Source organism: Lepisosteus oculatus, chromosome 4 (genome assembly GCF_040954835.1).
Source record: "Lepisosteus oculatus isolate fLepOcu1 chromosome 4, fLepOcu1.hap2, whole genome shotgun sequence".
Classification (NCBI taxonomy): domain Eukaryota; kingdom Metazoa; phylum Chordata; class Actinopteri; order Semionotiformes; family Lepisosteidae; genus Lepisosteus; species Lepisosteus oculatus.
The window spans coordinates 62,056,923-62,073,225 of NC_090699.1; the positions used below are offsets into that span (position 1 = coordinate 62,056,923).

At 38.1% G+C, this 16,303-nt stretch overlaps 2 protein-coding genes across 4 annotated transcripts in view; one reads left to right on the top strand and one right to left on the bottom strand.

The window, feature by feature from the left end:
• The window catches only part of atg7 (ATG7 autophagy related 7 homolog (S. cerevisiae)), a 66,529-nt gene extending 64,517 nt beyond the window's left edge, over positions 1-2,012 (top strand). For both annotated transcript variants that reach the window (XM_015348179.2, XM_006631106.3), the window contains exon 20: positions 1,139-2,012. In XM_015348179.2, coding sequence (XP_015203665.1) covers positions 1,139-1,171 — 33 coding nt within the window. In that variant the 3' untranslated portion in view covers positions 1,172-2,012. The remainder of the gene's footprint in view (positions 1-1,138) is intronic.
• A 1,471-nt stretch (positions 2,013-3,483) lies between these two features.
• The window catches only part of vgll4b (vestigial-like family member 4b), a 48,689-nt gene continuing 35,869 nt past the window's right edge, over positions 3,484-16,303 (bottom strand). For both annotated transcript variants that reach the window (XM_006631023.3, XM_006631022.3), the window contains 3 exons: positions 8,290-8,500; positions 6,972-7,095; positions 3,484-6,233 (listed from right to left, as the gene is read on the bottom strand). In XM_006631023.3, coding sequence (XP_006631086.1) covers positions 5,965-6,233; positions 6,972-7,095; positions 8,290-8,500 — 604 coding nt within the window. In that variant the 3' untranslated portion in view covers positions 3,484-5,964. The remainder of the gene's footprint in view (positions 6,234-6,971; positions 7,096-8,289; positions 8,501-16,303) is intronic.

A 16,303-nucleotide genomic window follows, 5' to 3' on the forward strand; every position in this document is an offset into this window, starting at 1 on the left:
ATTCTAAACATAACCAAACATTACAGCTTCGATCTGAAAACAATGAGCCATTTATAATTATATATAATTGCCTGTTTGATGGAAAAATTGCACATATACTTATTGTTTTGAGTATAATTCTTTCTAAGGATGGCAAAATACTGAGCTTACCTGATGTTATTCCATTGGATTGCCAGGAGCATCATGTTAGGCATTGGAATTGAGTAAACCTTAACACAAATAGGTTGTTGAATAGAAACAGCTAAATAAAAGCTATAAATAAATCTTTTCTTTATCATTATATAAATTATGAATATACAATTTAATAGAAATATTAAATTATAAATATAAAATAGACATAAAATGCAGCTTAAGATATGACCATGCCCCCCACCTGTGTAATGAAGATCACCAGATTGTTATTAACATGATTGTTTGAGAGGTCTGTCTGTTGAAGAGGTTGCCTGAAGAATGTGATGCTTTAAGTAACTGGCAGACTAGTCCAGAGAAACAAACAGTCCAGCCTTTTGTGGGACAAGACATATCCTAGAAGGCAAGATGTCACCATACCAGCACTGGGCTGTCACATTTGTCTTATTTATCTGTGTAATTGTTTTCAGAATATGGTGGGTTAAAGCACAAGAAATTCCAGGAAGAAATAACCTGAATGGGCTATAGCTCACCATTTGCATACAAATTAGGTTCATGCTCAGAGGTCATTCGGGGATAATGTTGACAGCTGAAATTTCCATTTCTCAAGACAAAGACTTGCAGAGATGTCGTAGTGAGCATTATGATTACTGTTTACTTCAACTGGTGAGACAGGGAAAGTTTGAAGGGGAATCTCATTTAACACAAGAACACTTTTGTTGCAGGTTGAGGACAACCTTACTGCTCAGCAATACATTAATGATGTCAATGAGTTAATAGTCTTGCAATTTCTGCAGACCATTCCATAAATGTTGATATTCTAGCAAGACAGTGCAAGATCACACAATGCTAGGATTACAATGGCAAACTGTGAGAAAAGAATGCCATGGCCAGCCTTTTCTCCTTATCTGAGTTCAACAGGGATTATGTATTTATGGACTGATTCCAATAGTCTTCTTAAATAGTAATTCATAATTTCATTCACAGCACATTTCACTTTCCTTTTCAGATCTGGGATATGAGTGATGATGAGAGCATTTGAAAACAGCGATGAAGCAGAGGAGTGGGAAGACAACTGAGAATCTTCACAGCTTGTTGGCTGGAAGCTTGTTGGCTGGAATCTAATGGGGACGTACTACTTGAAAGCAGAAAATAAAAAAGGGGAATCTTTACATTTGCCTTTTCAGATTAAAATCTTGTTAATTCTGGGTTCAACTCATAGCATCTTGAGGCAGAGGACATTGTGTAACTGGTAATGTACGTTCATCTCGGTCTTACACGTGTTTTCAATGAATAAGAATAACATTTTATATTTTACTTTCATATCTGAACATACATTTCCATACTCAAATGGATTTAATCAGTGATAATGCAGTATGCTGTACATCCAGGAAAAAGATTCCTGTGACCCAATATCCAAAAAGTTGACTCTATTAAAAGAAGTTTAAAAAGGTATGCATTTGTGAAAAGTGTCCATATTGTCTTACGTTTGGCTTATGCTAGTATTAATTACAAACCAAAGATTGATATGGAACAAGGAATTTAAAATCATTTGTTAAGTTCTTATAGATTTGAGGAATTATTCTGAGCAATATTAATAAAGGCTAATGTATGTCTCAAGGATTTTCAAAATCTTGTCATGTGGGATTGCAAATAAATATCAGTAGTTCTCTGTATTATTGCATTATATCTTACATTATCAATGCAGCTGTATAATATTGAAATAGAATAAATCTAGAGGAATGGGCATGAAGTGAATGCTAGTATGATAAAGATTTTTAATTTAGTTTGTATGGGGAAAAATTAAGACCATGGTGTCACCACTACCTTCCTTCTAGATTTTAATCCATATTTTTGTTACTCAGATTAAAAAATAATCTATATTTTGATTCCAGATCAGTAATTTTTCTAATCTTTCTTTTTAGATGCATTGATCTAAATGTTTATGAAGTGTGTGTGTGAGAAAATGTAATTACTATGGACTGAAACATGGAAAGATGTACCTCTTACACTCCAAAATGTGTTTCAAAAGTTTGTGTCCAATTTGCCATATCTGCCTAATTATTGAAGGTTCTTAATACACTGATTTAAAACAAAGCTGGAACTACAAACAAAATGAAGGCAGGCTGAACCAAGCTTGAAGGAGAAACAGCTGCCTTTGACTTGTTAGTATTTCCATTATGACGCAGCAGCCTGATGCTGGTGATGTCATCTTGGTGCTTCAGAACAGGTGTGTACCATTATAATATGAGTGCATTTGTAATATTGAATAGTGCTGGGTTGTGAATTAAAAACGCCAAGTACATGCAAAGAATAGATGCAACAACATTGGTATCGCGGTATTCTAAAGAGCAGTTCTGAAGGTGTTATTACAATCAGTTTATTAAATTAGAAACATCCTTCCTTTTCAGGTGCATGTTGAGAAATACAAGGTTAACAGCTGCATCACCGGAATTCTGCCATTTATCGTACAAATATGTTGTGCTTGGAAAGTAATTATAACCTTATGGCAATTATTTGATGTAAATGTTTTAAAAAAGGAAGAAAAAAGTAGAAAAAATACAAAATGCAACTGGACATAATCAATAAGCCTGGCCCAAAAGAGTCTATTTTAGGTGTTGTTCACTATATCTTGTAATATCTTATAAGTGTTGCAAAGATACCAGGAAATATGTTCCATGTCCTTTATAAGTGTTTTTGTTTTCACTTTTTTCCCCACTTCTGTACTGCTGGGTTTTTTTACATCCTTCCTTTGCATCCTCTTATATAGAATATGGAATGTTATATGGAATGCTTTTGATTTATATAATTTATTATGCTGTAGGCAATTCATCTTGAACACTCTGATATTCAAATGAATGTTTTTAGCCTCTTTAAAAAACTAGGGGAGGGTGATGCAACAAAGTGGCAACATTCAGAATCTTGCTCAAATGAGGAATGCTCTAAGTACCATGATTTCAAAGGCTGTGGTATGTATTCCCAGGAAGACTTATACTACTCACTCCTTCTCGCTCTGACAATTGTGAATGAAACAGCTGGATCTTTAACAATCTTTGTACAGAACTTCTGTAAACATTCTAACAAAACATTTTTTCTTATCTTACAAGTCAAGTTTTCCTGATAGTTATAGCAATTCAGGCATTTTTAAAACTTTAAATCACTCTGATCTTTCTTCCAAGTAAATATGTAGGAGTGTGAATAAATACTTTTGTATTTATCCAGTAGCAAGATTTGCAATACCCTGCCCAGTTTTCTACAGATGAAAATACACTTTCTACAAAAAAACTACTTTCCTTTCCATGAAATGTGTATGCATTATTCTGAACTCATTAAAAAAAAATGAAACACCCAAGATTGTAGTTTAAGAGCACTTTATTGTTCATTGAGGCTACTTTTAAGTACAAAAAAGGTGGCCTGCCAAAACCTTTTTTTTATTTTCAGGAGAAACAAGGCCACAGAAAGAGGGTATAATACAGATTTTACAAAACAGTTTAGGGTATTTAGAAGTACACTGTAGATGCATCTTCCATGTAAAGGAACTTTGTAAACAGTTTGTTTCAATGTCAGTTATCTAAGGAAGCACAGCTAGTCTTCCTCAGGAAATCAACTATTTAAATAACTTTTAAGATTAATCCCAGGCAGACCGGGTTCAGTGTGGAGTTACCCATCTCAGACGGGTAATTCTCTAGCTGAATACATTTGTTCAATTCGCTTACATAAGAGGCAAACTGCCCACAGATCAGCATCTTCAGTGTTCGATATTCTACTGTAACAATGCTCAGTAGCCTTTAGCAATAATAAACTAGTGGCTATTAATGCTAATGCAGTGTTCTCATAGAATAACTGTGTTCCTGCACTTTTTAACCTTATTACAGACAAATCTACAACAAACAAAAAAAAAAGATCAACTTTTTTCTCAAAAAATGCATGATTACAATAAAGAACAGGGAAAATTAAATAGCTACATATCATTAACAAATTAATTGTTCCTCAAAAAAATACCTACGAATTTTTTTTCTGTACATTCGTTACGCACAGCGTAATGATGGTCTTAAAGTTACCTATATAAAAAAAGTGTATTTTTTTATTTAGTGATTTTCCTACAGTGTGTAGGGTATTGAAAGCCAAAGCAGAGACGAGTGTTTCCCACCCAGAAGAATGGAAGTGAAATGTGAAAAATACCTTAGGACACTTTACGGCTGTACTCCTCTCCTGTTCATCGGTTGACAGAGGAAATATCACGGCCAAATATGACACATGACTTTTCTGTAACATTTGCATTGAATTAAAAAAAATCGACAAGGAATTCGGCCGTGATTTTTTTGTTTTAAAGACGCCTTGATTAATCTCCATTCAGACATTTGTTTCAAATTGCAGCTGTCTGGCAGCCAGCTACCCTTTTCTAAAAAAAAAATAGATTTATCATTTAGCACTGTCATATAATGTTTGAAACGTCCTATGACTGAACTGGGATGATGGAATGTATGGACACATGACTTCTATACAAGAATGCAAGATGAGAAGCGGTTTAGTAAAAGCCCAGCTGTGTTATATGAATGCTTCTGTCATCTTTGCTTCTAGTTAGTAGCTATCAATATTGAGCAAAACATAATGCAATACCTGTACAAAGTTCTCTAATGGAGGAATGTATGCTGCCTAGGCACAGGTTGATAAGTCAATAATTCACAAGCTGCTGCAACCTGCTAAGTTGTTTAAAGTAGCAGTTGAAACAATTAATAAAAAAAATAGGGAGCAGGTCAACTCTGAAGCTGACCAGTCTACAGCTGTTTATGTATACTTTATTCAGTCATGCGCAAAGCTATAGCATCCTGTACCACGGATTAACATTATATAAATCTAACTGTTTATATATATATGGCCTGTCCGGAGGCTGTCCTCTGTTGCTGGCTGCTACCATAATGAATATCACATAAAAAAAATATTGAGTACAACTGTACCAGCAGTAAGTATATCTAGGACTGTTACTGACAAAAATAAACTAATCTGAAGGAAGGCTAATAGCATTAAGATTCATAATATCTATACATTAATAGATACCAGCTATTTAAAACATGCATCAGTAAGCACTATTTTACCCTTCAAACCTCAACTATGCTAGCAAACAGCAGTGCTAAGGAAACAACTACAAAACACATAAATGCCCATGTTTAGAAAATGATGCAGTCCAGTTGTGAGCACCAAGCATTAATAAAAGCATAGTCTGAAAACAGAGACAGAAAGACCTATAACCTGTATGAGACCTTCCCTCACCAAAGCACTTCTTTTTTGCCTTCATGCAGAAAGATGCAACATCACCTAACCATCGTTGTCAGCAGTTTGCCCTCGGAGCACAAAGAAAACGGTGCACGCCTGACATGAAGTCGACAAGCAACTCCTACCCATCTCCCAATAGTGCAAATCAGACCTGGCCTTTCTTTTCAAGTAAAAACATACAAAATTACATAACGGAGGAGATAAAAAGCAAACCACACAAACTCTACACTCAAGAAACAAGAAAACAGGGAGGAAAGCACTGAAAGAATGGCTTATTCTTTATAGGGGCAGCAGATTTGCATCAGAGGTTTCTTTGGTAACTGAGGCAGGTGGTCGGGATGCTATCTGAAATAATTTCCTAATAAAAATAGTTCCTGCTAGTTTCTTTTTTCTTATTTTGGGCATCCTTTACTGCAAATGCCAAGCAAGTATGCAAAGGTACTTAAAAACTTCCTCCCCTTTCTCCAAATTGTTTGAATAGATATATATATATTTAGCACTGTTCCAAGCTCAGCCAAATCATGCATGTTGCTCTGAGTTGAAGGGTTTGTGGTCCACTCCTCACGACACCACCGAGGGGGAGTGATTGTGGTTGACCATGTGAGAGGACGGAGGGGACTGGCCCCTTCGAGATGCCGATTCAGGGCTGCCGGACACGCTGCTCTTCGCAGCCTTGATCTGAAGCCAGGTCTCACCAAGGGCTTTGGCAAAATGGTCGTCGACGGAGCCGGTAATGGAAACAGAGTTTGTCACTGGCTCCGGCTCCTTGTAGTTCTTCCCGAGACTTCGGCGGAAGTGCTCTTCTATCACCGGGTCGCACGCGGTGTTAGCTAGGTGGAAGGAGACGCAAAAGCAGAAACGTTGAAATAAAAACGGTTCAAGGAAGCGCTTCAAATCGAATTGAAACTCCAGTGAAGGTCGGTTAGAAACGTACATACAAAAAGTGTATGCTGTGTAGTATTTAACAGATCTACAGCATTTTTTTCGAAATGTAAAGGAAAAAAAAATACATCTGTCCTTAGAAGAAAAAAGTGGTTCCTTGCGTTCATCTCAAATTAAAAAAAAAAACAAGATCCTATCAAAATCCCAGCTGAGCAATGAATGTTTTTCCCGTGACCTGAAACTGGCCTCTGCCCAGCCAAGGGACAGAAAGTGCCTGTATTCCATGTCACAGCAGCATGGGTTTGTCAAAGCAGTCAACAGGGACATAGGCTGATGAGTTTAAAATTGGATTTGAAGTCGAGTACGTTTCTATGCAATTGGAGTTTTGATTTTACAACATAAGTAGGTGATACATCTACAGCTCAGAGTTTATATATATATTCTAAATTTCATCTTCATGGCACTTAACTGAACACTGAACAGACCAGAAGTCCAAGATTTCATACTACAGTATTCCACATGATTCCACCTTTTTTCAGGTCAGATTCACAGACATTAATACATGCATTTTGACCTCGGGTGCTTTAAGGTGGACTGATTTCTGTTAGGGATAATTCCATTATATAGGCAGCACAAAGAAGCACAACAAGCTCTTGTAGGTCTTATAGAGGGGAACTGTGACTCACTGTTGGAGGGTCTCCTGTAGCTGGAGGGGAGGCTGGAGTTGCAACCACTGTGTGAAATGGGGCAGTGAGAGAGGTTACAATTCCGGTTGTTTGCAGAAGCACAGGTGATCACCGAGGGACGATTCTAAACAAATGACAAAACAGAAATATTTCACATTAAAAATCATTTTTTTAAATAAGTTCAATCCAATTTTCTTCCACACTTTTAGTTTTATTAGTTACTAATGTATTTGGCTGCTGCTTTTATTCAAAGCAATTTACATTTGCACCCTTTCATACTGCTGGGTATTTTCACTGGAACAATTCAGCAAAGATACAACAGCAGTGTCTTGCCCGGGTTTTGAAACCCAAGTCCAGAACCCTGAGCACTGATCCATTTGTGGATAGTCAAGGCCCATATACACATGAACTGTGGTTAATAACACTGACAGGCTCTGACTGATGCTGTCACATTGCATCCAGTTAACGTCCAGTTAACATTGCATTAACATAACGTCCAGTTAACATTGCATCCAGTCCTCACAGTCACCACTGTAGGGGTACCTCACCTCAACACATTTACATGTGGCCACTGAACTTGCCGGTCTCGTTTACAAATGACAATGTGGTGTTGCAACCAAGAACGTAACGACATCTAATCTTGACTATGAATCTGGGTTTAAATTTCTAAAATACTGCAATTTATGTGCACAGTTAGACTCTCCAATACGGTTAATGATCTACATTCACATATTCTTAGTGGATAGTGTTATAAATAGTTTGGTGGCTGGCCATACGTCCAACATACTGTCAAGACTGAGTACCTAAATGTGCAGTGTGTGTGAATACGTTTCAATATATCTGAAGCAATCAAAATGTGGGCTTGACTCAAACTTTCCCACAAAACCTGATTTCAAATGCAAAGACTGTTCGAAAATAATGAGAAACAATTAATGACTATTATTATATAATACATACAAGCAGTACAGTCAATGGGAGTGTTTTGATTGAATTTTGGAGAAATCGCTTTAAACATTGCATGACAATTGTGTGACTGTAAATTGTTGTTGATTGTATCCAATAACGCTATAACGCAGACTTGAAGATTTGATTCCTCGTTTGCTCAGGGTCAGTTCTGCCGGAGCAATATGAACCAGCAGACAGTCGAGAGTCCTATTCCGGAAATGAATCAAGGGCTTAACACAGAGATAACCGCAGGCCCGGCACCGAGGAAAGGAGAGAGGGGGGGAAAACTGTTTCCACTGGGGGATGTCTTCTCTCCTCAAAACGCCTTTGTCAAGTCAAAGAAAACGAGGACTTCCTGCCACCGGTTTCTTACCTGCTGCCGCTCAATGGGGGAGATGGAAACGGTCCTGGCAGCGTCCATGCTGTTTTTGGTCAGTGCCAGTGGCTGATCCATTGCCAAGCTGGGCATGGGGGCATACACGTGATTGGCATGGATACCGATGGCAGGCACCGCAGCGCGCTCGATCGGGCTGCGGCTGCGATCTCTGTGGTCCTTGCGGTAGTCCCCATTGGCTGGCTTGCCTCTGCGGAAGATAAAGAGCTGTTATGCGCGGCCCCAGACGGCATGCAAAGTGCTTCACCTGTACTGCCCACAGAGGACTCCTCAGGACCTGGGGAAGCTGGGCAACGGTGAAGAAGTGGTCGGAGAAGCTTCTTTATTCGAATTTTAATTTCAGATGGTTTGCATCTTTTATTCTCTACTCAGAGAAGAAAACACCCCAAATAAAACTTTGCTTTGCTTTCGGTGAGCCATGTAATTAACCGCCCAGTGCACTATAGTTACGCATAATAAACTGGGCTTGTTGTCTTTATAAGCAGAAATATCACGCTTCATCTGAGCAGCTCACCGTTCTTACAACAAGCAACACATTACAGCGTTCATTATGGGAATGGATGTGGAGGTGATCCAGACATGAAACAGACACCTGAGTGACAATATCACAGGTGAACAGACACCTGTACACTCAACTGGTTCCACTGGCTGCAGGAACAGTCATGCTCTTGTGGGGAGTAATTTGTGTAAAAGAACAGCACCTCAATAGCTTCCATATTCACTGTACTCTGCTTTTATTCAAATTCAGTTGTGAATTAGAAAGCACAAACATTTAACATGTAGCCTGATCGAACCAAAGTCTGAAGGCACGGATTAGTTTCAAAGGTGACATTTACAAGACAGGATCTCTACTAAAAAAAAAAAAGAAGAATATGAGCTGCACAGCTTCAAGGTCACCTGTCTGTGCAGCGGGTTTAAATACCAGAAATAAAGTGCATTTTCTTACTAAGAGAAAATAGATGGGTCCTCAGTCTGCTTAGGGAAAATCTCACCTTCAAACAAGAACATCCAAAATGTACCAATTCGAAAGAAGAGAGGTGTATTTTCTCCCCACCACAGTGGTGTTGTTATACAGTACATTACGCCCTTCCTGTAGAATCAGGCTACACATGCTGCCAACTGTACAGAGGCCCAGGAAGGGGACTTCTGGGCTGTTCAAAGTTTAAATCAGAGCTTCTAAGAAGCCTGACAATACTAAAAATAATAATAAGTGGCTGACTTTCCGGATGAGTTTATAAGGACTGTGTAGTTGCCTTTGTTGATCCTGCAGCTTCTTTAATCATAGATTTGTGGTTCTGATGCACGTTGAGAATGTTCTCCATCACAGCGGCACCACAGATCGCTTTCACACTCACAGCCTTTCAAATCTATCCCTGCAACAACTTCAGGAAGCAAAATCCGCAAAAGTATTCAAGCTTCAGAGTGTAATTAACTTTCTCAGTGCGCCCATTATTAAAGTCCTTCCATAAACTGATAACATTTATAGACGGATCTTTGTAGTTTACATAGTCTACAATGACTGAGTGGCAATACAGGACAACAGATAGTAATGCCTGAGAAGTTCAGTAAGCTCAAAACTGAATAAAGAAATAAATAAGAGCTTGGTTTGTGGCTCCAAGTCATTCTGGCTTTAGGCCAGGGGTCTAAAAACTTTATTGGTGGGCCTGGTGTCTTCTGTTTTTTGTTCCAACCTCAGTAGTCGATTAAGTCATTACCCTATTGTCTCACACCCATGTAGGAGTTTTCTTTCACCGTTGATTATGCAAAATTTTATTTTTCTGCCAAACACCTTGGAGAAGTATTACAATCATGCAATTATTGAATGAGACCAACTACGTAACTCAGAGGTCAGGTGGAACAAAGCCCACAAGAGGCCCTCCAGGAGTTCAGGTTTGAGAACCCTGGACCCTGTTTTGGTTGTGGAAATAGTTACCAGGTAACCAGACAGACAAGGAAACTGCACTGTACAGTGTAACATCCACCAGAAATGTCTTTTGCCGCATACAAATGGCCTGAATGAGAAAAGCCCATAGTACTTGAGGACCAAGCAAATAAAAAAAAACACAGGAGACTCAGTTTCCTTCCTTCTGCTCCTCTATTATATTAAAATGTAGGATATATTCTGGTCATTTACTCCAGACATTCAAGGTCAAGCATCCTGTATGATCTCCTCTTTGGTAGCAGGAAAGCAGCTTGCAACCCTCAAAACCATTCACGTATGCTCAGCAGTAGCTTGGTTTCTTTAAAAACAAGATACTTCACACTTCTTTAAATGGCAGGCCATACAAGCCCATTTCCCATTTCTTCTTCTCCTGTAGCTCAGCTTTCCGGCAGTGTTTGTATGGCTAACATGAAGAAACATTACTCGGAATTCTGTCTAGCCTCTTTTCTAGGCTAGTCGGGGGGGGGTGGGGGATGCAGGAAAATGGCTTCTTAAAAATATTAAACCAAAGTTCTTCTGCACAGCCTACTTTACAGCATGCATGGCTTCAATCTCCTAGACCTGCATTTAGTAAAAAGATACTGACCTTCAGCAACTGTTTATATCTGGCTCCAGTGCTCATCTTATTTTATAATAGTTGTGTAGTTCCAACAGTTCCATGGAACTAGCATTCTCATCTTCGCCTGGTAGCTTTAGTGGGTGTAACATGATACTGTTTTCTTTCACTGTATGTTTTGCTACAATACTAATATGATTTTACTTCTAGACTCTGTGGCCGATAGGTCTGAGCCCATACCTGTAAAGTCTTTTTTATAACTCGGCTAGTCAGGAGTTTGCTCACTCCCATGATGCCGATGTGAGAGCTGCCACGCTCATGACTGAATGTACAGACTGTAAACCCCATCAAGTTGGACAAACCTGCTAGCCAGAAAACAATTCAAATACGTCTCTGAATTTCAAGAACTTTTTTTTTCTTTCATTTCTTTCCCCGTCAAACTTGTGTACTTCATTTCATACAAATAAAAGGAAGTACACAAGTATTTTTTTTTCTACAACAAAAAGAAGGGCATGTATTAAATAATTGAACTCCTTTCACACCCAGAAGCAATAGGGAAGTTACAAATGCTCCAGATCAAGCCAGGCAAGAAAAATGGAAGATTCCACAAAATTTCACTGATCACTGATCAAAACTTGTGTGGCAAGCAGATGTCTAACACTCAGAATGCACCTGACATGTCCTGTAAAGAATGAATGCGACAAATGATTAGTCAGAAGGGGTTAAAGGACAGCAGTAATTTGTTCCTCTCCTCAGCTCCTCTCGCCAGCTCCAAAGGAGCTGAAATATCGGAGGGGAAATGGGAGTGTTTGGGGGGGGATTGTGGATATGGCCTGCTATCTACAGCCAATAATTGCCTCTACCTCTATAGGAAAGCGCTACCTTACGGTTCAAATTAAATTCAGATGAAAATATGAGACGGCCATCTGTTTCCACAAAAAAAGGATAAGGGAAAAAAATTGAAGTTTTTTTGGTACTAACCTAACTTTAATCATTGCCAAAAAAGCATGAAGACGGCCCAGCGTCCTCCCACAAGAAAGCCTTGGGCCTCTGAAACTTGGCATGTTGTCTTCTGGAGGAAAAAAAGGGCTGGGCACCCTTCCAAAATAAAAGTCTCCTGCTTACCCTTTGTGTTGTTCTGCTGAATTAAAAGCTTTGGCCTACTACCATATCTTGCACGGCGCACACATTTAACTTTGATCTCAAGATGACCGGTTCTATTCCCAAAAATATAAAACTTAGTACAACGGGACGGCACACTACGTAATGTAAAGATGTTCACAAACGTAAGAATGTTCCTTTTACAAAGTTCCTGGTTATGTGCAGGCTGCAATTAGTTTTTTTGAATGGATATAATATTATTTAGTCTATTATAAAATCATGATAAGCCCACAGGGACCACGTGACAAAGCAGTTTCTACTACCTTATTTAAGCACATACTCTTCCTATCAGTCTACAGTAAAGGGCTATATTTATAATATCCCCAAAGCTGCAGGCACGATGCTCTTTTACAAAACGGTGTGGCATTGAAGACCTTGAAACATGGACCAAGTAGTCAACGGTTTGCCTTGATCTTAGCCATTATCCTGAGGTGTGCAATTGCGTTCTCTCACACTGGTCTAGGAACCACAGAAGCCCTGATCAATGAAGTTAAATGTTAAATGAGTCTAGGGCTTCCTGTACAGTAGGCTTGAAATTAAATATTCAAAACTTCTAGGTCAGTTCTTTTTAACACAATTGGTTTTATTTCAATTACCCATCCCTCTGTAAACAAGGTACGGTCTAAGTTTGTAAAGTTCCTGGTGAAAAGCAGCTGTCTTCCTGAGTCAGTTAAAAGTGAATTCAATAATGACCTCTGAGATGATCTGATATTTTGTCCCCAACACTCCTTAAGTTAATGAATTACATGAATTGAGTCCCCTTTATCTCCCGACAACAACATAACGTATTAATGAGCAGTTTAAATGCTTATCCTTAAAAAAGCTTGAACTTTTATTTTTTCTTCTTTTAACTCCTTGGAGGGTTGCTTTGGAAAGATACAGGAAACATCTGGGACAAACAAAAAAAAATGGAATAGACCACAGGATACAGCGACTCTCTGCAATTCCACCATGAAGGGCATCTCTCAGAATCTTGATATATGGCTCAACACCATTTTCTGGCCCATTGTTATTGCAACACCTGCAACACTACAACAGTATAGCAAACACCTGTGGTGCCCTGCATGGCTTGATGAAACAGTTTGTCTATATGATCAGTTTTAATAAATGCATTATATTGCTTTTATCATAAGAATGATTTAAAACTTGAAAATAGAAAGAACAGAACATCAAACCCGTATTTAAAAGTCAGTGGTATACTCTGTTTGCATGCAAAATATTTGAAATCTATACACGAAAGTTCCATTAAACTCAATTTGAATAAACTTATTTGCAAATAAAAAAATAGGAAAGAGGTGAGAGTTCTTGGCAAATGTGTTTGCATACAGTCTAAAACAAACACTACATTCCATTAAGTTACACACCCAAGATTTTAAAGGTATAATCGAAAATATCATGGAACGTGCTTACAGGTTAGGATACGTACACGTTAGAGGTTTGTGGAATTTAGGTTATGGAATAAGATATTCAGCTCCAGATAAGAGAGAACTTCGCACCAGACTGCAGCTGGTCTCTTTTCTGAATTTAACAAAGTCACTTGACTAAACATACTCTACTGGAAACAAAGAAAGGAGTTTCAAAAGACATTTTTCCATGCCAAGGTAGGTTGAAAACTTTGCAGAGCTAGAAAACAATTAAAAAGCACACATAAAGGAAAAGGGAACATATGTTATACTTATCATACGGTTGATTCTTAACAGCAGGAAGCTACTCATGGAAGGGCTCTGGGTACAGATTCTTCTATGTCCTCATTAAGACAATGCAAGGAAACCATAAAAAAGCAAACAATACTTGGGTATATAGCACAAAGTGAGGGATTTAAATGGAAAAAACACGCTTTACAAAGCTTAAGTAAGACCTAGCCTAATTTGCAATATTTAGGTTTTTGTCACCATACCACAAAAAGTGTATTATAGCTATAAAGAGTTTGAAGAGCAACAGAACTTTTTCTTGGTCTCAGAGGATTATCATATACAGGTGGGTTAAATGAACTAAATGTTTCAGTCAAAAAAAAGGAGAACTCATTGAAATATACTATATCCTAAGGGGATACTACTTTAGATTCAGTAGTGAGAAAAAGGCAGCACAACTGAATCAGAAGCAACTGGAATAAAACTTTAGATTCACTTAGTTACCGAACTAACAAATGAAGAAGTAGGTTGTATGGCATATTCTATAAACATCCTTATATTCTTAGGATAATTATTATGCAAATAAAGAATTGATAACTTAAAGGTGGCTAGTAAGCTGTACATCCAGTTGCATAACAGATGTACAAATGGGAAGATTTTTGAAAATTGAAAATAAAAAATCTTAAAAGCAAAATAAGTTTAGGGATTTAAGAACGTGAAGATGCTGATTCTTCATAATTTTTTCAAACTGCTGTACAAATCCGTGAGAGTTCTGTAGTTAAATATGAAAATAAGAAAACTAGGATTCATTTTTAGTTTTTTTTTTTTAAAAAAGTCTTAAAACAAGTTAGCAAACAAAGCCCAGGTCAGGTTAAGTTAAGGAAATGATCGCACTGCAAGAGCTACATCACTGAAAAACCTATTGCACTATAAAGGAGAAGTCGTCCTTGGAGACGTTCCAGCAATAATACTAAGATTGGTAGTTGAAGGTAGGGATTTCAATTTCATACACCGGCCAAGGAAAAAAAACAACACTACAGATTATCAAAGGTTTGTTCAAAGTACAGCCTTCTGATTCTATGAGCGCTACAAAGCGAGGTACAAGTTAAAATAACAGTGAATTAGATGATTTCATCAGCTCTAGCTACCTTGGCTTTTCCTAAGCTACATGTGCTGTTTGGCAGGGCGAAAACCATGAGAAAAGGTTGTTCTGGCAGTTCCCAGCTCCCAGCACTGACTCTTATGGCAGCAGAGGCGCCTGATGGGGGAAAGGCTGATGTCAGCCCTTCTGAGCACTGCTAGCTGACAGGATAAGGAGGCCTTTGTTTTCAGCTGAACTGTGAAAATGAGAAAATGGCTTCAGCCTGACAAGAAACCTACACAACACAGGTTAGCAGGAGCCCGTGTGTTGCTTTACCCTGTCCGCTGACTATTTTTTAAGCGCAAAAAACAAAACAAAAAAAGCCCTGTTTTTTTTTTAATTCATAAATGGCGGCTACTTGCCGATGAAAAATCATAAATGTTTAAATGTATGCTGGTGTAAATGTATACTGGTATACGCTTAATCTTCATATGATACACATTGTGTTTCTTTTTAACAGTGACACAGGGCGTCACAAAATAGGAGGAAATAATTAACAGGTGTGGTACGCTCAAATGAAATGGGGGGAAAAGCATCCTACAATAATTTCACGGCTATGGGCAGCGAGCTGCACTGATCTTTTAAAGTGGAACTTTGCAAACAGGATGTTTGAAACCCACAATGTCCAATAGCTCGATTTTGTTTTCAAAAAGCTGCTTTTCTCCAAGAAAGTATTGTTTAACACAGAAGAGAGAATCTAATTTCAACATTTTAAGTATAAAGTGTGTCCTGGAGCAAAAAAGATTGGCAGGAAAGGAGTAATTTTCCTCCCACAATGCCCTAGCCTGCCCTTCGTAGCCAGCAAACCATAACAGAAACCCGACACCTCCTCCATGACTGCTGGGCTAGGAAGTGTTAGGTATCAGCACTTCACAAAAACAACCAACAATGGGGAGAATTCTACTTGTCTCTGAAGTTTAGACTTCCCTGGACAAACCTTTAAGAAATGTAAGCCAGATATTTCACAAAAGGTACATTTTTTGGAGTGTATATATTTAGTCTTTAGTTTATTTTAGATTATTCAAATATTCACATCCAGTAAAAAAAAAAGGCTTTGTGTACATAGTGGTGTAAAGTTAAGAAAATGAAGATATTTTTTAAATGAAACAGATCCTGTACTTTGTTAAGGCTTATCACCTGCTGACCAATATAAGACTACACACTGCACTGTCCAGATTTTTTCTATAGATATATATTTGGATAATTTAAGTCCAGATGTGAGCAATTTAAAATTTGGTGAATTCCTGACATTTTAGTATTACAGGTGGGTAGCTGCGTCAGCATGCGTAGGCCACAAAGGAACAAGTAATAGGTTTATTCCATGCTGAAAAAAAGAAGAAAGAAAACACAATGTTTCAGACATGGAGCCTTCTTCAGGTGTGTTAATTTTAGTATTACTGCCTCCTAACACTCAGTACATGCCACACTTTTCAAGATCTAGAAACACTCCTTCTACTACTGTAGGCATTACAATACACAAATGCCACCAACAGCCACTTTTCTTTTCCTCTGCAATTAACAAATTCAAATCACATGGTTAAAAATTAACCTTGATGTGAACA